At 46.6% G+C, this 22,128-nt stretch overlaps 1 protein-coding gene across 2 annotated transcripts; it reads right to left on the bottom strand.

Annotated features, from left to right (window-relative positions):
• Positions 1-379: 379 nt before the first annotated feature.
• On the bottom strand, positions 380-19,205 carry rnf31 (ring finger protein 31). 2 transcript variants are annotated; one of them, XM_040171502.2, is made up of 24 exons: positions 19,020-19,205; positions 18,383-18,584; positions 17,810-17,956; positions 17,454-17,609; positions 16,992-17,048; positions 16,444-16,633; positions 12,662-12,836; positions 12,061-12,194; positions 11,718-11,890; positions 10,917-11,150; positions 10,643-10,828; positions 10,412-10,570; positions 10,142-10,327; positions 9,142-9,348; positions 8,885-9,058; positions 7,372-7,470; positions 6,908-6,997; positions 6,685-6,799; positions 6,346-6,458; positions 5,491-5,601; positions 4,922-4,970; positions 4,117-4,213; positions 1,944-2,109; positions 380-1,537 (listed from the first exon to the last, which is right to left on the bottom strand). In XM_040171502.2, exons 2-24 carry the CDS (start codon positions 18,578-18,580, stop codon positions 1,487-1,489), a joined length of 3,267 nt encoding a protein of 1,088 aa, XP_040027436.2. In that variant the 5' UTR covers positions 18,581-18,584; positions 19,020-19,205; the 3' UTR covers positions 380-1,486. The 2 variants fall into 2 exon arrangements, with proteins under 2 accessions (XP_040027436.2, XP_077954954.1); XM_078098828.1 differs by lacking the exon at positions 18,383-18,584 and having other exon boundaries at positions 19,020-19,167.
• Between the last annotated feature and the right edge of the window lie 2,923 nt (positions 19,206-22,128).

Raw genomic sequence — 22,128 nt, 5'->3', positions numbered from 1 at the left:
TACAGGAGAATGACTTAATTCCCATAACTTACGACTTTAGTCATTTTCAAGTTATTTCAGTCAGCATTGTGGGTTTTTCTATCTCTGATGGAGCGTACCAACTATTTTGTCCATGTGTACACCAACATTTTTTTGAGGACGAATTTTCCTCCTTCAATTTGTTGCTCCAAACAAATCTGTCCAAAAATGTTTTTTCCCTGATAGATTCCAAAAGAGAAGACGATACATTCGCCTGGCATCTTTGGAAATAAGGCCAAATAACCGCAGGCTTTTCTGTAAGGATGCAGCATGTTTAGGAACCGCCTCAGCACAGGTACCTTTACTTTCTGTGGAATTGTATTCTTACAGGTTTACATAACCAAATAAAGAAACCACATGATATGTCATGAAAGAGCATTTATTTTCAGCAAGGTACAGGCCTCAACATGCAAGTGGTGGGGGTTCACCCCCCAGCACAACAATCTCCTGAAACAAAACAAGTCATTTAAATCTGTTTTCACATTTTCAGAATGAAAAACCTGTTCAACACAAGTTCAACGCATATTACCAACTCCAAATCAGACTCTGATTGGCAACTCTGCTTTGCCTCAAATATTTCAAAGAAAAAATAATCTGTAAATACTGTTGACACCAGTGATTACGCTACAATACCCACATGTCAAGATTCAACATGCACAATAAATAGTCATTCATTTTACACACAATAAGTGAAATAAATGTGCAGTGAACACAGGATGGTGATTGCAGACCTGGGGCCTGTATCCGAGGGAGATTGCCACGGCAACTCCTTGCTACGCGGTTTTATTATTATCACAGGTCGGTTAACTACGGTTAACTGCTACAGTCAGAAAAAGGCCAACCATCGGACTACTGATCGACTCTGTCCATGTCAACAGGAAGCACCATGGTGAGCACATGGCATGCCCTGCTCTGCCTCTGATTGGCTTACTTGATGTTCTAACCACGCCCACTCCTCCTGCCTAGAGGCCTGTAAACCAACCAGAGACAGTTCAGAGAGGGAGTGGCCTACTAGACAGCCTCCCATCTGTGGGTTTCCCCACTGCCCCGCCCCCTTCCAGGGTCTATTCAATTAGAATGGGACAAGAGAGAACAGCAAAAGAAAAAAAGAAGTGTAATCATCCACACAACACTTGGGGGGGACACAACATGACCACACCCCTCAGGAGACAGGCAGTGTACAGCATTTCAAACCACCTGTGGAGCTTTGGCCCAAACCTAACGTCCCCCCTAAGAGTGTGAGCGTCTGCTAGGGCGTTTAATGGTGTAAATACCAGTAAACTGGAGTAAACTGAGCCAGTTGATGATCAAATTGATCAAAATTAACTTGATTAGAAGAAAGCAACAACATTCAAACGAGATGAGGAATTAGGGATCCAAACCGTAAACAACACTGTTCCTATTTCACGCTTTTGCAGCTGAGTTGAAAGGTCAACATCACCACTGCAGGAAACAGGAAGTTAGTTTCCTACTTCTTGCGTGGCACCTTGTCGCCAAGCGGTACTTCATCCATCAGTTTCTGCAGAGGGACACAAAGCGACGTTAGTGTTAAAACTAAACATGATAGATGGAACAGAATGTAGATCATACACTGTGAGAGTTATACACACACACACACACACACACACACACACACACACACAGGGCTTTCTGTGATTGACAGAAGCCGGGTACGACATCGCTACGTCACTCCCCGCATTTCTAATATGGTACCTTCAGTTGATTGGTTGTGAAAAACAAAATCAAGGCAGTAACTGCAGTCCTCAAACCAAAGGGTGACGCCACGAGGACGACGTTCACTTTTCATATACTGTCCATTATGTGGTTATGACTGATGTCTGCACCAAAGGGGTGGAGTTCGCACGGCCAATAGAAAGAAGCCACTCAAAGTCCAATTCATTGACCGAACGTGTGCACGCTCTCACCTTGAGCAGCCGGCTGAAGAAGGTGAAGCCGTCCTCTCCGTCCCTGCGGCTGTCGTCCACCTTGTACCTCTTGCAGGCCAGTAGCAGCTCGTTGGAGCTGTAGATGAGGGCGGGGTCAATGGAATGGCTGTTGATTAGGCTGACCAGGTACTCCCGGTAATGCTTCCTGGACAACAGTAAGTACAAGTACAACACCTTGTTAGCATACGCAGCTTTCTGCGGTGGCGCTGACGATATGAGAGGGACTCTTTTTCACAACCGGCCTTTTGTTTGGTAGTTTTGGCCATCCTCTGCTTGCTGACCTAGTAACTGGATTTATTGAGAATGGGGAATTGTATCGTCTTGTAGATTGTCAATTATTGAAAATGAAATGATTAGTGGCAGAATTTCCGTTTGTGTGTTATTCGATAGTAGAATAAGTTCTGTATATATATATATATATATACAGAACTTATATATATATATATATAATATATAATCCTCTTCCAGGCTGAACATTACATTATATATATATATATGGTTATGACTGATGTCTGCACCAAAGGGGTGGAGTTCGCACGGCCAATAGAAAGAAGCCACTATATATATATATATATATATATATATATATATATATAAATAATGTAATGTTCAGCCTGGAAGAGGATTTGGGATTTCTTCCTTATTTTACCCTCATAGAAGAGTTTTTGAGTTTCGTTATATACTATATGAAATGAGTACTGAAATATGATGATGTGTTATGCTTAGTGTATTATTTGTTATGCTTAGTGTATTATTTGTATTATACATGTTATATGAGATGATGACAATGTATCCATCTTCAAACCACTTATCCTGCACACGGTCCTGCACACGGTCGCGGGGGGGCTGGAGTCTATCCCAGGAAAGGGATTTAGGCGATAGACGGGGTTCACCCTGGACTGGTCACCAGCCAATCACAGGGCTACACAGAGACACACAACCATTCACACTCACATTCACACACCTACGGGCAATTTAAAGTACCCAATCAACCTGATCCCCAGAGCATGTCTTTGGACTGTGGGAGGAAGCCGGAGAACCCACGCAGACACGGGGAGAACATGCAGACTCCACACAGAAAGGCCACTGGGCGGAATCGAACCCAGGACCTTCTTGCTGTGAGGCGACAGTGCTAACCACCACGCCACCGTGCCGCCTGATGATGATTTATTGCATGCCATATTATGTTGACTTGAGGAAGCTTTAGAATGAAGGCGTAATCATTGAATGTATTGAGATATCAATGAGGTTATGGTCTGGTCAGGGGAGCGAGCGATTCCAGGTCACCAGATGGAGCCAGAGAGGAAGGTGATAAACTGATTGGGCGGTCACCAAAGTGGGTGGAGCTGCTGAAGGCCGTGCAGCCAATAGCAGAAGGCTGTAAAAATAACAGACACACCCGCCAAATGCAAAAAGGAAGACCCCAGGGGGAATCTCCAGAATCTTTGGAATTCCATACTTGATGGTCATAATAGAGAGTCTCAAATATTAAACTGTTCATATCGCTATTCAGTTTGTAACTGTACTTGCTCCTGGTAGTTGTTAAATCATTTGGGATTTTTTAACTGAGGCCAGTTGATTCTTTTGGCAGCACCGGCCCCGAGCCTTTGTTGTGGAGAGTTCGACCTCACACTGAACAGCGTGGAAAGTACAGAACAAAGACAATGCATTTTATACACACGAAGGCCCTTCTGCAAGTATAGATACATCTCATTGCGTTCTAATTTTCCGATAAGGTTTTGAGAAAGGAGCAGAGATTTGCGGCGTCTCCGTCTTCAGCCCCGACTTGCTTCTGAGATCTACGGACACCAGTTTGACTCAGGGCGTCTGTACGGCGGTGATACCAACCCTAAGCCAGCTACAGTGAGGCAAAGCACACACAGAGTGAGGCCAACCAATATCAAGTTAAACCACATCAGCCAAGCCTAGTCGGGCATAATCTAAATAGAGATTAGGAATCTAGCGCTTAGTTAGCTACACAACAGTTAAACCTGGCAATTAGGTTTGAAATATTACATGAATATTAATATGAGCAGTATTATTAACAAAAACAATACAAAACACATTCAAAGTATGCAGAAAGCTGTTGCTGTGTGAAACAAGATACATCCTGTACAGCAGCACAAATACTGAGAGAATAAAGTCATCTCACTCGCAGAGTCCTGCATGTCCCGGTTGGGTTTGAGCTCCGCAGGCGGAATCTGGCTGCTGACCGCCCTCGTCCTTCTGCTCGATCACCCCACACAGACCTGGAGAAGGAGATAAAGAAAGAGACGAAGACCACCGGGGGGGGGGGGGGGGTGGGGGGGGGGGGAAGGAAAGCGCAGACACAGGAGATGCATTCATAAGGGGAAATGCATCAAACTATGTGACTCTAGGAAGGTTTGCGTGACCTTCTCATAATGTCAGAGACAGAAGTATTTGCCAATATGTGGTCGAAGTGTAAACGTTCAGCTTTAACTGAATGTATATAACAAAAACCTCACATTGACTTGAGTTTCTGAATCAGTCATTTCAATGTGGTGTTTCGGTTCTATCCATTGAATTAAAGCTAAAAGTTTACAGTTCAACTAAATATTTGCTGCTTCACATGAAATCGGTGGCAGTTGCGGGAAATTGTGTCACAGTCCATATAGTTGTGGTTCTGGTCTCGAGAAGTGTCCACGGGATCCAATTCACACGTGGGTTGAATATACAGTGGTGAAGTCGGTGCTCGGGGACACATAAATGTTCATGTACGAGCCTGTAAATCATCCGATGTATGCTAATGGTTAAGTCATCTATTAGAACGACCTGTTCCTCTTGACAGGAGAAGGCTGAACGCGATGGGCCACGTCAGGCCATTATGAGAAGAGAACCTGGTCCGCTCAGAAACTTCCTAAAGACCTTTGTGGCTTTTAGGTTTTTTGGTTCCAGCTATCACAGATACGTGCCGGCTCTGTGGGCTCCTGACATACCTGTCTGTGTTCCAGGTGGCGGTTCGGTGTTGAAGGCCACTCCGTTGTTCTGGCAGTCAAAGAAAAAGAGAGCATGGGTGACTCACAGTCGTACCCTTAACACAGGGAACTGTGTTGGACAAAATCAAGTGGCTGAAACATATGATATCTAAGTTAATTGAAGTTAATTAACACACCCTGCCCATGCATTATTCATACCATTTCAAACCATTACCATTGCAGCGCAAGATGACCAGCCTGCTGCTGTACAGCGAGATTACCAAGAGATAAAAACAATAGGCAGCATAGAAAGCCCTGTATTTCACCAAAGAGATTGGACGACACATAAAGCTGAATAACCTGTAAAAAGACGTGAGGAGCTGCAGATCAAATACTTATTTTCATATCACTACAAACTCCTAAAGAAGTTGGCAGCTGCAAGGAGGAAGATCGCCTGAAAGCTTCCTCCTCGCTGGTGGCAATAATCCACAATATGAATAAATATCACAATAGATTTGTTTGTTTTCCTGTTTGATGAGTACAAATATCAGAAGACAGCAAGTATGACTCATGTGTGTGTGTGTGTGTACCTCCAGTAAAGCCTGCAGTCTGGCCGGTTCCCAGTCCCTCAGGTAGAACAGGCAGTCCCTGGGATGATGGGCGTGTAACCCAGACACGCTGCATTCGTCCACAGCACACGTCTGATAGGACGACAGGGGAGGAGACGCCTGTCACTCGCTCAGGGAGGCTGAGGGTGTTTAAACCGACTTTAAATCTAATAATCATAAGAATAATGACATATATTTCTCCATTCAAAGCTTTTAAAAGGTCAGGTGACAGTCATTCATGATTATACAAAGTAATTAAAGACTAAACTCCGACAACATACAACAGGCGACTTTATTTTTGTCTTTACTTTAAGAAGAATTGGAAAACATTATTACTAATTAATGCCTATTTCATGTTGGTGATGAAATATTTGCACCGTCTCCCTCAGGTGGATCGCAAAGATAATTCATATGTCAAGTTATAGAACTTGCCAATACACAATATTTATTTCCCTTACTGTATTTCACAGATGAAAATTTAAGGAAATGATCCCCACCTGTTGCTAAATATTACCAGCTCCAGGATTACGCTGGAATAAAAATAGAGACAATCCTCCAACCAAAGAAATCCTGCCTCGTGTTTTCTAATTCCTGGTACTTTCCAATAAAAGTAGCTTTGCCGATCTGCATCCAAATGTTGCAGGTTTAAAGACGGGTATGAGGTAATAAGATTCCAACTAAAGTATCAAAACATGTTTGAATCTTGCCTTTAAGAACCTATTTACTGGGTCGTAATAATCCGTGCAGTGTGGACCCCCGTATGTCTGAACAACAGTTCTTTCTCCACCATGTTGAAGCAGAAGCCCGGTCCAGGACCACAGTGCGTATCAGACTCACAGTGTGGAACGGGTTGTTGCAGCCGCTGCAGAACTGGTACCGACACTGCGAGCAGCAGAAATGCATGCAGCCTCCTTTGGACAGCGCGTACTGAAAGCGACAGTTAGGACACGCTGCAGGGACGAGAGGGGAAGGGTACAAGGTACAAATAAGCACTTATTTATTCACTGAATCATCGTTACGATCTACAGAAGACCATTTCCACCAATAAAGGAACGGATTGAGAGGGAAAGCTCGCTGTGGTATTGAAAACATCGCCATGGTGATGACGACATAAAAGGTTTGGCTTATGGGATGAAAAGATTTAGTCTCCTAACTGAAAGGTGCGGTCGCGCTTACTGATGCCGTTGTCTCTGAGGTACCCAGCCAGGCCCTGCCTCTGGTACTCAGGGTCATTCTCTCTCTTCCACGACTGGTACTGTTCACAGGACAGACCGGCATGCTGGGACTCCCACTGCAGGAGCAAACGGAGACGGGCGTTCACAGCAGCCCAACGAGGACCTTTCCATTGTTGTCCATAGTGATGTTTAAATCAACACAACACAGAGGGACTCGTACTTACAGGCTTCTTACACTGAGCGCAGAAACTGTTACGACACTGGAAACAGGTGACTTTCAGCTGGTCTCCATCGTAGATGAACCCATATGAACACTGTCAAGAGACACATGCTTTGAGAAAATATAAAACATTCATTTAGTCAATAAAAGTAAAAAGATGAGGCCTGGAAAACTGATCTTTATACAGTATTTATTGTGATTTAAAATGATAAAGACGATGTATTGGATTAATAGTTATTCTTACAATAAAAGTGAATTTTCATGAGACTTAACCAAACGGATTGCACAAATAACATGTTAGAAATAACATTTTGACGCCAGAGGCATCAACTTTGACAATGATATTGAAATAATATAATAATAGATTTTAAATCTGCATGTGCTGGTCATCCACCTCCACAGGGATGGAGAGTCTTAAAAAGGACATTTGCTGTTGACACAGCTGAGAGCGACTGGTCGTGTGCTCACATGGCAGCACCAGAGGAACTTCGGGTCCTTGATGAGGGCCTGCTCCGTCAGCTTCTTATGGAACAGCTCGTAGACCTCCGGCTCCAGACACTCGCGCAGCTGATGAACACAATACCAAAACACCACGTAGGAAACAATCCCAGAGAGGTAGTACGCACCCAGTCGGCATAGAGCTGTACTTGTAGTAGACGTGCTGAGACTCAAAGAACAGCAGACATGAAACGTCAAACGGACGTTCGTGTGTCCGACACGTCGTCACAGCTGAACCCGGATCCAGGAAACACGTCGTTATACTTTAAATAGTATTACTGATACTATGGTTGTTTGTTGCGTTATCTCAGGGTTTCTCAAACTGTGGGGCGCGACCCTCTAACGGGTTGCAGTGGTATTACAGGTGCCTGAAGTGCTGAAGTGTCTCTCTCAAAACAAAATACAGGTCCAAGCTCCACATTGAGCCTGAACTGAGACGGATTCAGGTCTGCAAAGTCGGTTACAGCCACTTTTTTTTTTTTGCACAGATGGAATTGCATTGCTGAAACAAGATGTTGTACATGATGTTGTTTTTGGCTGATGGAGCATTCTGGTTTTCTGGAAAGTGATTCCTAGATCATTATTTGAAAAAGCATCGATGGAGGAGTCACAAAAATGTTAATTCAAAAACAATTGTCCAATGTCCAATTTGGGGTCGAGTCAGAAAAAGCTTTAGACCCACGGCTTGATATGTTTTAACCTAATTGGTTAGGAATAGGAACATTATGGTTTGAGGTTGAAATAAGTGAGTTTGTAACGTAGGCGGTGACGTGGTTACGACGTAAACATAACTAGCACCAGGTTTATGTAAAAGAAGTTATGGGTTTGGTAGGAAACATAATTTTAGGCTCAAATAAATGTTCATTATGTAGAATGTGACAGTGACATGTGGTTACATACTCATGTCTTTACAAGCGTAACATGAGGGTAAAGTAGTTATATATGTGTGAATACCAGTGAAGATATCTCCTGCTTCTATTGTGAGCTTGGAGCATTTCTTCCTTATCTACATGTAGAAATAATATAGTTTGTCGTACTGTGCAAAGGACTAAAACCCTCCAATGAAATCTCAATGTCTGATTCATTAAAGACTGTTAATAACATTTCAGAACAAAAGGGCCCATAAGGGTTTTCAAGTGCAATTATTTATATGATTCATATTCTCCCTGGTAAATTACTGGCAAAATATGGATGTTACCTTTTCATCAAAAATAAAGGCAGAGCAATAGAGAGAAATCAGAAATGTATTTGCAGACACAGCGCTACGAGTCCCGACTGGCGTCCCTCACAACTTTAGACAAGGGGCCTTAGAACGAAATGGTTTGTTTTTGTGCAGATACGTAAAGCACAGCTGTATGATGTTTTTTGTCCCTAATCGTTGAACACCGCTCTCACAAGGAGACACAGAACGTTGTCTGGCCTCTTCCTGGTGCAAGAAGCACCAGCCGTCCTCATCTTGTCCTCCCTCACACGCCCTCCCTACCTGGATGTCCAGGGTGGAGAAGTAGCTGTTGAGGTGTTCGGGGTCGTTGATGTCCGGCTCCCAGCAGACGGGACACACCATGTCTCTGATATGTTTGTCCCTGACGGCGATGGTGAAGTGTTGCTGGAAGCACCCACAGCACACGGAGCACTGACAGGACGTCAGAGACTGCATCTGAAATAGACAGGAGAGAGGGAAAGTGTTTGTGGGGGGAGGGGGGTGTGAGCAGAGCACGTATCAAGGTGCCCCCTGGGTACCTTGCTGTGGGGGAAGACGGAGAGGCAGATGGGACACTCTTTAGCCAGCACCCGCTTGATGAACTCTCTATCGTGGGACTCCCGCACTGCCTGCACCACGTCCTCCAGGGAGTAGGGGGCGCTGTGCTCAAGGAGCAGCGACAGTGCCAGCTCACAGCGACCCCAGCTGGGGAGGTCGTACACCGCGAGCAGCCTCCGACATATGCGCTGGAAGAGACGGACGGAGTTACAGAGGAGGATAACGCCAGGACGGCCATCGCAGCCATGACCCCATGACCCCATGACCCCGCGCAGAAGACCTTTAATCAAACGTTTCTCCCGTGCAGCAAACACAGCGCAATATTGGTGTTTAAGACCCAGAGGAATGAATAATACATTTTCAGGTGAGCGTCAAGCTCCGTCGGCATGGCGGGTTTCCTCTGCGTCGCTTTGACTTGAATTATTCTAGAAACCAACAATGCTCAAATATTCCTTTTCAGTCAGGAACACTCGTCCTGATTTTTTATCCATGGAATGACTGTTGTACTTGGCGCTGGTGGTACCACTCTTAGAACGCTGCCTGGTTTAGCCAAGCTGCTAAGAAGCCGCGTGTTGTACTTTGCTGCAAACACGTGACACCTCGTGGCATTAAAAAGGACAATTTCCCTCCTTGTGGTACAGCCACCGAAAAAGGTTTAAACTGATGGCCAATTTGTCTGCTGCTGCACAGGATGCAGGTTTATTTAAAGCTTACTCATGTTGAACAGAAGTTGCCAACTTTGACACAAGCATACACACACACAGGACACACACATACACACAACTGACCGCTGGAGGGAAGACGCATCTCTGCAGGCCACATTTTTAAAAACCTGTGCTTCCTCTCCTGTCATTTCCCTACGCAGCCTGCAGTTGACATTTCACAGAGGTGTTGGTCTTCGTTGCACTGAGGAGTGTGGAATATGTGGACTAAGCACAGTGACTGGACCCGGGCCTGATGAGCATGCCTGCATGGCCTCACCTGCTTGTCAGGGTGATGGATGTCCACGGGAGGCTCGGGCTTGTCACTCCAGATGTGCTTGTGGAAGGGCTCCAGGAGTGGTCGCTGCAGCAGGGCCAGGGCGCCCCTCACCTCGCCGCCGCTCTGCCTCAACCCCTCATGGCAGCGAGCCGCGTTGCTGAAGCCCAGCGCACATAGCTCCTGCACCTGAGGAGGAATGAAAGAAAACACATCGCACCCTCTCCGGAGCAAAAGGGAGACGCAGGGAATGTTGTGTTGGACGTCAGAGACCTTGGTGAGTCGGTCTCTCAGGGCCTGCCTGGCAGCTCGCTCCTTGTCGCCCCCCGCTCTCAGCCAGGCCTGCTTGGCCTCCGCTCTGGACAGCTGGACGCCATTCGCACTTTGCGCTTCTTTCCCGGCCTCCTGTGCAGATGCTTCACACGACCTGCTCTGTGGTAGATGGAGGTCAATGGCTAACAGAGGAACATAAAGCCTATGAGGGACGGAGAGGAGCATACTGACTGTGTGCTCTGCTGCATTCTGGTCACACACGGGCTGAAGGGGAAAGGTCGCCACTGACGTCCGGATCTGGTCCAGCAGCAGAGGAAGCTCCGTCTTTAACCACTTACACGGCAGGATGCTGCTGTCCCCTGCTGCCCTCCTGCTCGTGTACACCTCCTCTGGACTCACTCCTTTCTTCTCACCGTCCTGACGGACAGAAGCACAGACGCGTTAGACAACAGAAATGCATTTAGAGGAGATACAAGGCCGAGTGACGCGGATGGAGGCGACTTGCTCTGATCAACTGAATGAGCTTCAGTCCCTCCTCCTTCATCCGCCTCTGCCTGCAGGAGTCCAGGTCTTCAGTGGGGGGCTGTTTGGGTTTGATCGGCAGCGCGGGGACCCGTCTGACCGGGGAGGGGGGGCGGAGCTTTGCGGGCAGGGGGGCGGGCTCTGGACGAGCCAGGTCACACATCTCACACACCGTAGCGGGAGAGTAGTTGAGATAAGTGCAGAACTGACACACCCACTGGGCCCAGAAACAGAGAGAGGGAGACAATCACTTTTACAAATAGTATCACCTATATATAAATCACCTCAATCTTACTATACGGGGCAAGTGACATTTACAGTGACAGTTTCGGCTAAAGAATACAAACAAATTACAATAAACCAAGTATCTCAACGACAAAACTCAATGCCTTGTGCAGCAGCACACTGTATATAAATTCCTGCAGGCTTTTTTATCAACTACTTGTCCCGTAGCGTTACTAGGGTCCAGGAATATTAAAGTTGGAAACTTTCAATGGGAATTTACAGGAATTAACAGGAATAAACTGTAAAATGTGAAGTACACTGCACGTGTGATGGAATACTTTCATTTAACGTACGTATTTAACGGTTGAGGCTTTGAGGCCAAAGTGAGGGTTGGAGATAAACTGAGACTTCATCAGCACATTCTGCTGTTGAATCTGTGCTGCATCTAAACTCACAATTCATTTACTGTATTAAATAGTGTAAATTACGCAACAACATATCAAGATATTATTTGAGTCATATATCCCCAGATACACACAAACACACACACTGAACTGACCTGGCTGTCCGGGTCACCCGGCATGCCCAGCACTGGGGCTGGTGGTCTAGGGGGCGTGATGGGTGGATGCGACGGGGTCACTGGAGGCCGCGTAGCCAAACGAGGTCTTTCACACACTTTGCACAGAATACTGCTGGCTGCGTTCACCATGGTGCAGCTCTTACATTGCCACTCTGAGGGGAACACACACACACACACACACACATATATCAATAGAAGTCACACTTAATCTAGTTGCAGTTGTATCTATTTGCTTGCATCACAACTTCCATGGAGCTATAAAGGAGGTGGGTCTGGCCACTATACTGGTTGCGATGGCTGTAGGATGCACCATGAGACGGACCCGTGATGGTGGCAGGCTGAGACTCTTCTGCTTTCGAGCCGATCGGTTCCAGGCGGGGCTGCTCACACTCCTCACACAGCACATCGTGGATGGAGTTCACTTTGGTGCAGTGAAGGCAATGCCAGGTGGAGGAACTGCGACCAGGAGATGAGATAATTAAACTGCATATCCATCCACATTGCTTTAAGGTATGAATGTCAGCAGAGAAAGACCACACAATAAAGAGGGTAGAATATATTGTAGAAATTAACAGAGCATAGGGTATGAACATCAGTGACACCAGTAGCGTTGCATGCTGGGTGTGTTATTGTGTGTTATGTGTGTAGTTGAAGGTGCATAACCAAACAATTTGTCGTGTCACCAGTCGTTGGTTTCCCAAAAAGTCAGATTGTTTAATATTTTGATGCACATTCCTCCAGACGTCTCTTCTTGTTTTCCCTGAGCTTTTCAGTTCCACCTTTAAAGGATTTACGCTTTGGTGCCGTGCTGCCGGTTCACGCTCCAAAACGTTTTTGTCTGCGAGCGAGTGACGCAAGCGTTGAGTAGACTAGATGAAGGGTGTGAAACTCAATCGGGGGATCAGACAACACATGTTTCGTACCTTGGGCTGTTTTGGGAGGATGTTGACGACAATGACGATGAGGAGACAGCTGTTCGCCGGTGGTCGGCCCTCTCCGGGTAGGAGTGGTACAGTCTGTCACATTCTGAGCACAGGCCCTGGAGGCAGGTGAGGCAGTGAGCAGAGATGCGGAATATTCCACAGATAGTGCAGTTCTCTGAAACAGACACATCATTTTCTGCAATGAATCTGCGCCAAATCAAAGATTATATTATATTAGGGATTTAAGCAGTAGAGCACAAGTAGTGGTAGAAATTATAATACATGTAGTAATGTTTAGTGTTAGAATTGTATTCTGTAAGATGTTAGATATTAGTTATTACATTAGCTTGTTAGATGGAGTGAATACAATATGAATCAAACATAATTGACAGGCATTTAAGTCATATAATTACTGTACACATTAACATCCTGTCACGATGCTAATTGACGTCCTTTATGGATTTCTCCCAATTTTGTCCCCAAAGAGGGTTTTGGGGAGTTTTTCTCCTGTCAGGTAGTGAATGAGCAAAGGATGAACGACAGCCCGGCGAGGCAAACATTCTGATTTTGCATCATATAGAACTGAGTTAAACATAATGGTTAAAATGTGATGTAATGTGATGATATTATGCATGCTATGTTATGTTTACATGATGAGTGTACTGTAGTATTAAGTGAACAGGGATCGATCAGGTCAATGAGGGATTTCAGATCAGACCATCAGATGGAGCCAGGAGGGAGTCATGTGATAACTTTCACATGACTCATTTCACATGACGGATTCACGATGGAGGAGCTGGACTTGAATGTGCAGGCAATCACATAAGACTGCAGCAAAAGCAACATCCCCCCTCAGCCCCCCACCCCCCCGGGTGATTGGAAGAGCTGAGCTGGAGAAGGAGCCGGCAGAGGCCTCCTGTGAACCATTATTGATGGTCGTATGAGACTTGGACCAGGGACGCGAAATAATATTACACTATTCATACTTTATTTCACTTTGTAACTGTATTGCTTATTACTTATGTTAGTTATTAAATTCTTTAAACTCGAGCCAGTTGATTTCTCTTATGATTTCTCTGCCCAGCAGGGCCGAGGGGTACCCAACAAATTATCACAACTGTTACCTACATTTAACTAGTCGATCTTTAATTTATTAAAAAGTCAGACAATTGGAGTTGAAATACTTGTAGAAGCCACTCCACTGTGGAAACCCATTTCGGCCGCTTGTACCGGTGACCTAGTTCTTTCGGTCATGACCCATCCTCCATGACCATAGGTGAGGAACGTAGATTGACCGGTAGATCGAGAGCTTTGCCTTCCGCCTCAGCTCTCTTTTCGTCACAACGGTGCGGTAAAGCGAGTGCAATACCGCCCCCCCCGCTCTGATTCGGCGGCCAAACTCACATTCCATCTTCCCCTCACTCGTGAACAAGACCCCGAGGTACTTGAACTCCTTCACTTGGGGTAAAGACGCGTTCCCTACCTGGAGTAGGCAATCCATCAGTTTCCTGCTGAGAACCATGGCCTCAGATTTAGAGGTGCTAATCCTCATCCCGACCGCTTCACACTCGGCTGCGAAACGCTCCAGTGAGAGTTGGAGGTCACAGACAGAAGATTCCATCAGGACCACATCATCTGGAAAAAGTAGCGATGAGATCCGCAACCCCCCGAACTGTAGACCCTCCTACGCCTCAATATCCTGTCCATGAAGACCACAAACAAGATTGGTGACAAGGCGCAGCCCTGGCGAAGGCCAACCCCCACCGGAAACGCCTTCGACTTACTGCCGAGCACCCGAACACAACTCTGGCTTTGGGCGTACGGGGATTGGATGGCCCCAAAGTAAGGACCCCCTCACCCCGTACTCCCGCAGCACCTCCCACATTCTCTCTCGGGGGACCCGAGAGACAAAAAACATGTAGACTAGATGAGCATACTGCCAAGCCCCCTCCATGATCCTGAAAAGAGTAAAGAGCTGGTCCGTGGTTCCACGATCAGGACGAAAACCACATTGTTCCCCTTCAATCCTTGGTTCGACTATCGGCCGAACCCTCCTTTCCAGCACCTTGGAGTAGACTTTACCTGGGAGGCTGAGTAGTGTGATACCCCTGTAATTGGCACACACTCTCTGGTCCCCCTTTTTGATGAGAGGTACCACCACCTCGGTCTACCACTCTTTTGGCACTGTCCCGGACTTTCACGCAATGTTGAACAGGCGTGTCATCCAAGACAGCCCCCCAACACCAATTGCTTGGATGGATCTCATCAATCTGGGTGGCTTTGCCACTGCGGAGTTGTTTGACTACCTCAGTGACCTCCACCAGGCAAATTGACAATGATCTCCCCTCCGCCTCCAGCTTCGCCTCTACCAAGGAGGGCGTAGTAGTTGGATTCAGGAGTTCCTCAAAGTGTTCCTTCCACCACCCGATAACCTCCTCATTCGCGGTCAACAGGGTCCCATCCTTACTGTACACAGCTGGAATGGTTCCCCGTTTCCCCCTCTTGAGGTGCCGGATGGTCTTCCAGAAGCACTTTGGTGCCGACCGAAAGTCCTTCTCCATAGTTACCCCGAACTCCTCCCGTACTCGCTGCTTTGCCTCCATCGCGGCAGAGGCTGCTGCCCTTTGAGCCTGTCGGTACACTGCAACTGCCTCCGGAGTCCCACCGGATATCATTACCCGGAAGGCCTCCTTCTTCAGTCGGACAGCTTCCCTGACCACCGGTGTCCACCACAGGGTTCGAGGGTTACTGCCCCTTGATGCACCTAAGACCTTGAGGCCACAACTCACTGCCGCGGCTTCAGCAATGGAAATTTTGAACATACTGTACACCACTCTGGTTCAATGTCCCCTACCTCCACAGGAATGTGAGAGAAGCTCCGCCGGAGGTATGAGTTGAAAATCTTTTGGGCCTCCTCCAGATGTGCCCAGTTCACCCTCACAACACGCTTGGGTTTACCGGGTCTGTCCCGAGTCTTCCCCCATCCTCTGACCCAGCTCACAACCAGATGGTGATCAGTTGACAGCTCTGCCCCTCTCTTTACCCGAGTGTCCAGCAGAACATGCGGCCTCAGATCAGACGATACGATTACAAAATCGATCATTGATCTTTGGCCTCAAGTGTTCTGGTACCACATACACTTATGAACATCCTTATGTTCGAACATGGTGTTTATTATGGACAATCCGTGACTGTCACAGAAGTCCAATAACAAACAGCTGCTCGGGTTCATATTAGGGAGGCTAGTCCTCCCAATCACTCCTCTCCAGTTATCTCCATCGTCGCCCACGTGCGCATTGAAGTCTCCCAGTAGGACTATGGAGTCCCCTACTTGAACCCCATGCAGGACTCCATTTAGGTTCTCCAAAAAGGCTGAATACTCTGAGCTGCTGTTTGGTGCATACAGTATGCACAGACAACAGTCAGAGTCCCCCCCCACCCCCCACCACCCGAAGGCGTTGGGAGGCGACCCCTTTTGTCCACCGGGGTAAACTCGTTGTTCTCCCTAAGGTATCTTTTTCCCTGTTGAAGGTTATTTTTATCCTTGGGGGAGTTTCGGGACAGACGATGTCACATCAACAGTACAGACTATAAAGCTCTCTGAGGCAAACTACATTTTTGGTATTTTGGGCTACGAGTTACCTTGGTAACTCAAAACGAAGGGCACTTTCAAAAAGTCCTTGATGGGGGATTGGATGAACTTTCTGTCACTGAAACTCTGGCCTAAGAAGAGCTAGAAGATGGAGAAATGTCAATGTTGTGAAGGTGTCTTCTGTCCTCACCTGGGTGCTTGCTGGAGGAGATGGGGGTGGACTTGAGACTTTGGTGGTTGGAGGACAAGGACTTCCCACCACTCCTCTCCCTGGAGGAGTGACGGTGGAGCGGGAGGGCCAGTGACTTGGTCTGACCGCCTGAGTGGCTTGAAGAGGAGGAGAAGTGGCAGATCACAGCATCAGTGTTGAGACCCACATCCTAGAGAGAAGAGAGGGCAAAAGCTGACTCGGAGAATCGGCACTACGGGTCATCGTTACTCATCTATAAAGCAAGCCTTACGTATGTAACTGGAAAAAGGTTTTCAGTCTGGTTGCAATGAAGTGAGATGACATTTGGTTGATGATGTCATGTTAAGCATTTTGAACTGAGTTCCCTGTCAGTTTCAATTTAAATATTTGCAGAAGAGACTAATTATTTTGACTGTTATTGCTGGTTGGATTGTTCTGCCCATGGGATTCGCCATCGATATATCCCATAATCCGATCCAAACAAAACACATTCTTTTAGTGAAACACGTAACTGGAGAGAGCTATGACGGTAATGTGAGGGACTCTACCTTGTGTCTCAGCGTAGGAAGGATTCTCTCGTAGAAGTCAGGGTGTGGATGAGCTTCCTGTGATCAGACCCAATGAATTATCATTACTGCAGTTTGTATATGCACAGGAATACCAGAATAAAGCAGTTTATGAGGCGATGTGGCTCTAGAGCAAACTGAGGACAGCAAAGAAATGCAGAATAATATGGAATGTCCATTCTATTGCTGGAGATAGAAGATGCAGAGGAATCATCAAAGTGTAACTTAATTAGGATGGCCCTGAAGTGCAAAACACAGCGGCATATAGGAAAACACAACGACATAAACTTCTTACGGAAAGGGCAGGGCCTTATAGCAGAGGACGGACCCTGCTGGACCCTCTCAAGTGTCTCAAATCCATCTGTGTTTTACACTTCAGGGCCACCGTACTTAATCCCTGTCCCTGTAACTCAATAGCAATGCATAACACACACACACACACACCTTAATAAGCATTTCCAGCTCAATCCTCAGACTCATCACTTCTAACGTTACCGCAGCAACGCAGCCCACATCAGGATCTGTGACATCATCAGGGAAACTGAGCCCGTCTGCCAGCTGATTGGAGTAGCCATAGAGACAGAGCACTGCTCGTCCTCCCTGGGTTCAGAAAGAGCAAAAGGGATGTAGTGTGACCTCAACACATGAATATGAAGGTGCACCTCCCCGGGTTCTTCCTACAGGAGTACTGTCGGTCTACATGGGGAATCAATATGCAATGAAGGCCTGTACATTCATATTTATTAAGTGGGCTCTTTGAATTACTGCGCTAGGGCTGTACTGAGCACTTATGATGTTACCTGAATAGCGTCAACAGTGGCCCTGAACACCGGGTTGTTGTGTTTCACTGTCCTCCAGTACTTTGGCCTGTTGGGATTTGTCAGATTACAGCCATACTTCTCTAGGATGTTCAATGCTGTAGACAAGCGCTGGAGAGATGCGAGGGTCTGGGGAAGAAACGCAGAAAATGAAAGACGTAAGATCATATTAATGACCCCAGAGTATTGTGAAAGACTAATCGTACAGTGGATTGTTAGTAAGGTGGATTCCTCCAGTCCACACAACCAAAAGGGTGCACAAAGTGTGACTGTATAGAGTGGGCTAAGGCAGTAGATGTATAATCCCAATATCATGCATGTGATGATATATAACTGATTGACACTTTTTAAAACGGTGGAACTTAAATGAATGTTATTGTCTGCGCTGTCGCTGTTTACTTAAGTAGCGTTGCACTTATTTGAGATGGATTCAAATGTTGCAACTCTGTCTTTAGGTAATCAAAAGGACTCGTGGAAACACGTGAAACCTCGTTGTGGACGTTATACAGATGTTTCCGGGGGGGGGGTCCAGTCTGCGTCCTCGCTCCCTCTCACCTCCTTCCTGTTGCTGCCCACGCTGTTGTCCACCACCATGGTCTCTGCAGCGATGTGGCGGTATTTGAAGCCGGGCGGGAGGGGTAGCTTCGCCATGGCCACCACCCCGACCCGCACCTCCCCCGCCCGGCCGCCGGAGTACAGACACACCTCCGCCCGGCTGCGCACCTCCTGCAGCTGCTCCGACAGAGACGGCATCTCGCTGCAGACACGCACGCAGTAATACCGTCTCCAAATGATCTATTCATGTGTGTGTGTGTGTGTGTGTGCGTGTGTGTGTGTGTGTAATCAAAATAATGCGTGTGTTCGGGTGCCCTTCAGTCGGTATCGCATCAATTTATTGTCCACGCACGCGCACATCAAACGTATTGCTTCCCAGTAAAGTGACGATGTAATGCTTTATTATTTACAAATGTCTTTAATGAAATTGTAACGGACGCCCCTGCATTGCGCGTGCACGTGGACGTCATCGTTAAAGTCACGCTCTTGATCGATGGTGCTGTTTCCCGGTTAGACAAACACAAAGGTTCGATTCCTCCCCCCGACCCCCCCGCAGCCTCGCGGGCTGAGCTCCCCGGTTATCGGTGCTGCGTGTGGGGCGACGGGAGGTGACAGCGGTCGGTTTTGTCTGCGTTACCTGTGGTCTCCTGATCCGCTGTCCGCAGGGGGTCGGACCAGCTTCCGCGTGCTGCGTTATCTCAAGGTGACGTCACGTCTCTGTCCGTCTACCAGTGACGTAGGACGTGCCGTGACAACAAACCGGGCGGTGAAGGCTGTCCGTGGATGAAGGAGGAGTACACGGGGGGTGACGTAGCACCGTGTCGGTGACTGACGTAACGCCGGGCTCCCTGCGCGAGCTGCGCCAAACACGGTCGCAGCGTGCGTGACGTCACGCGCTTGATTCTTCAGAGACGTTTTGTGGTTATTGACCGCGTGATCAAAATTGGAAGCCCGGTTGGGAATATCTGGATCTCGTTGTGGTCGATCTATTCACCAGATCAAGTATCAGCGCTGCGTTTAAAGGCAGCAGCAGGACGACTGACTGACGTCAGGAAAAACACATTATATTCCTATTGGCCGTAAAGCAGCGCAATACTACTGTGAGCACAATTATTAGGCAAGTTGTATTTGAGGATTATTTGTATTATTGAACAACTACAGTGGTCTCGGTCAATCCAAAATAACATCAAACCCCAAACCTGAATATTTTAGAAAGTAAAAGTGAGGTTTTGTCTATGTGTGCACAATTAGTGTGCACAATTAAATGAAAAACAAAAGATTTCCCATCTCACTTGTTTATTTCCATCGGTTAAAGTGAGAATAATAAACAAACAACTCAAAATGTACAAATAAAACTAGACATTTAAAAAAAAAAAATCAGTCACCAATATAGCCCCCTTCTTTTCAATAACAGTAAGACGCCTGCCTTTCATGGAGTCGGTCAGCTTCTTGATCGGTTGACGATCGACGTTCTGTGCAGCAGCAACCAGCCTCCAGACACGCCCAGAGACGTGGACTTCCTTCTCTGTATGTCTACTGTTTGAGAAGTTCTCCAAAAGTTCTCCGTAGGGTTTAGGTCAGGTGTGGAAGGGAGCCATGTCATTATTTCTTCACCTTTAAGGCCTGGCTGACCACACAGCGCAGTATTGCGATGCATGTGATGGGGAATTGTCTTGTCACTAAAATCATTGTCTTCTTAAAAGACACCGACCGTTTCCTGTACCACTGCTTAAAGAAAGTGTCTTCTAAAAACTGGCAGTGGGTTTGGGAGTTGATTTTTAGTCCATGTTCAACCCCAAAAGTCCAACTAGCCCGTCTTTAATAATACCAGCCCATAGATCCCCACCTCCAGCTTGCTGGCGTCTGAGTGGAAGTGGAGCTCTGTACCCGTTACTGATCCAGCCACGGGCCCGTCCATCTGGTCCGTCTAGAGTCACCCTCATCTCATCACTCTTGACCTTTCAACCTCTGTGTCTTGTTCAGTGGTGGTCGGGCTTCAGCCTTCCTCACCTTGGCCATGTCTCCGAGCTGAACACCTGGTACTGCTGGGCACTCAGGTAAGTTGCAGTTCTGTAATATGGCAGCACTGGAGGAAAATGGGTTCCTGCTGGAATCACGTTTGATTCTTCTCAAATCCTTAATTTGCGTCTTTTTTTCTCCACACTTTTCTTGCGACCCTTTGGAGTATTTGCAACGAAACGTTTATTGTTCTGTGATCACGGCCCAACAGCTTCGCAAGTTCAAGAGTGCTGCATTCTTCTGAAAGACTTTTTACAATTTCTGACTTTTCAAAAAAAACAAACATGGAGATAGGAGATACCAGGCTGGCCTTGCCCTCGGGGAGGCGCCCAGGGGACATCCTTACCAGATGCCCAAACCATCTGAACTCAAAATCTGCCTGTGAACTTCGACCCCCACGCCCCTCTAATTCAAAAGCGACAAGAAGCGGTGTGAGTCCTGTGAGGACGGTGTTGCACTGCAGAAACAGTGAATTTATTTCATAATTCCATTCAAAACGGCAAAGCTAGGAGATGTTTATGATTCCTACACTTCGCTGGCTTGTTGGTTTTTTATACTCTCAATTTGGCAAGGTTTGTCTGAGATGAATGTTAAAGATATCACTTTCAGTACGATCTCAGCTAGATATTTGGCGTGTTGTTTTCCGTGGTAGCTTTTAGCTTCACAGGACTGTTCAACCTTTGCACAGCTGAGTGCACAATTTCTGGACTAATTTGCAAAGGATATTCTATGACTTGTAATACTTGTCAAAGTTGTGTTTTGAGCATTCTCAAACGGATCAATGAGGGTTGAGACGCACCTCTAAACAAGAAAAAGGTTGTACCAATTTGGGACAGCATGGGCGAGGGGTAACAGATGTAGTGACTTATGTTCATTAAAATTGTCACTCGTCGCGGAGATGAGGTGCTTACCAGTTGAAAAGCCAGCTGATGGACTTATATAACTAAATACTTTGATATTAGATGCGCCTGTCCACCCCAGAATGCCTCTTTCCAACCACCTCACCGGGAGGCCGCAGTGCATCGGTGGGTAATTAGGAGACTCACCACCAAACAAAAACTTCAATAAATACAAAGTTCCCACTGAAAAATGATTAAGTCATGCAAATGAATGAAGTCACAAGTACATGTAGTTAAAACACGCAGATACTGTCATTTCCAAGAAGCGGTGTTAATCAGGTTGTCTCGCGATTTCCTGTTTTATTTTGAAAATGAACCCTCCTCTCCTTTCAGGCAACTTGCTCTTTCGCCATGTGTGCCGGTCCGATTGTCCGACCTGCCCCTGATTGTTTCCACCTGTGTCCTCACCCTGTGTGTGTATGTTGTCTGCGTCTCCCTTTGTCCTGTGTCAGTTCGTCTTGTCCCATGTCAGAGAACCAGCGCGTACCAGTGTCCACCGTCAAGCCGTGCCACCTTTTTGCACCTTGTTCAGGCGTCTGTTGATTCATTTTTCAGCCTTGTGTTTATTTTCTAGATCATTTTGGTCTTGGATTTAGCTTAGGAACTTTTTCCTCTACCAAGAGTGATTTTCATTTACTGCCTTTTTGTCATTAAACTTTGATTTCGAACATCGTCTCCGGAGTTGTGCATTTGGGTTCAGGCCCATTGTCCGGTCGTGACAGATACAAATGTGGCTGAAATAGTAATAGAATTAAAACAACCAAACAATTTCTGTGTTGGGTGTACAGCTGTTACATATTCATATTTTAATAAACTATAATCACTTTT

This window comes from Gasterosteus aculeatus, chromosome 3 (genome assembly GCF_964276395.1).
Source record: "Gasterosteus aculeatus chromosome 3, fGasAcu3.hap1.1, whole genome shotgun sequence".
Classification (NCBI taxonomy): domain Eukaryota; kingdom Metazoa; phylum Chordata; class Actinopteri; order Perciformes; family Gasterosteidae; genus Gasterosteus; species Gasterosteus aculeatus.
This window is presented reverse-complemented; position numbering and strand designations above follow the sequence as displayed.

Coding starts and splice junctions, on each gene's coding strand:
- rnf31 (XM_040171502.2), bottom strand. CDS start 18,580: ATGCCGTCTCTGTCGGAGCAGCTGCAGGAGGTGCGCAGCCGGGCGGAG. Junction 17,049..17,453: donor AGCTGGAAATGCTTATTAAG/GTGTGTGTGTGT, acceptor GTCTGATCACAG/GAAGCTCATCCACACCCTGA. Junction 10,571..10,642: donor AGAATGCAGCAGAGCACACA/GTCAGTATGCTC, acceptor CATCTACCACAG/AGCAGGTCGTGTGAAGCATC.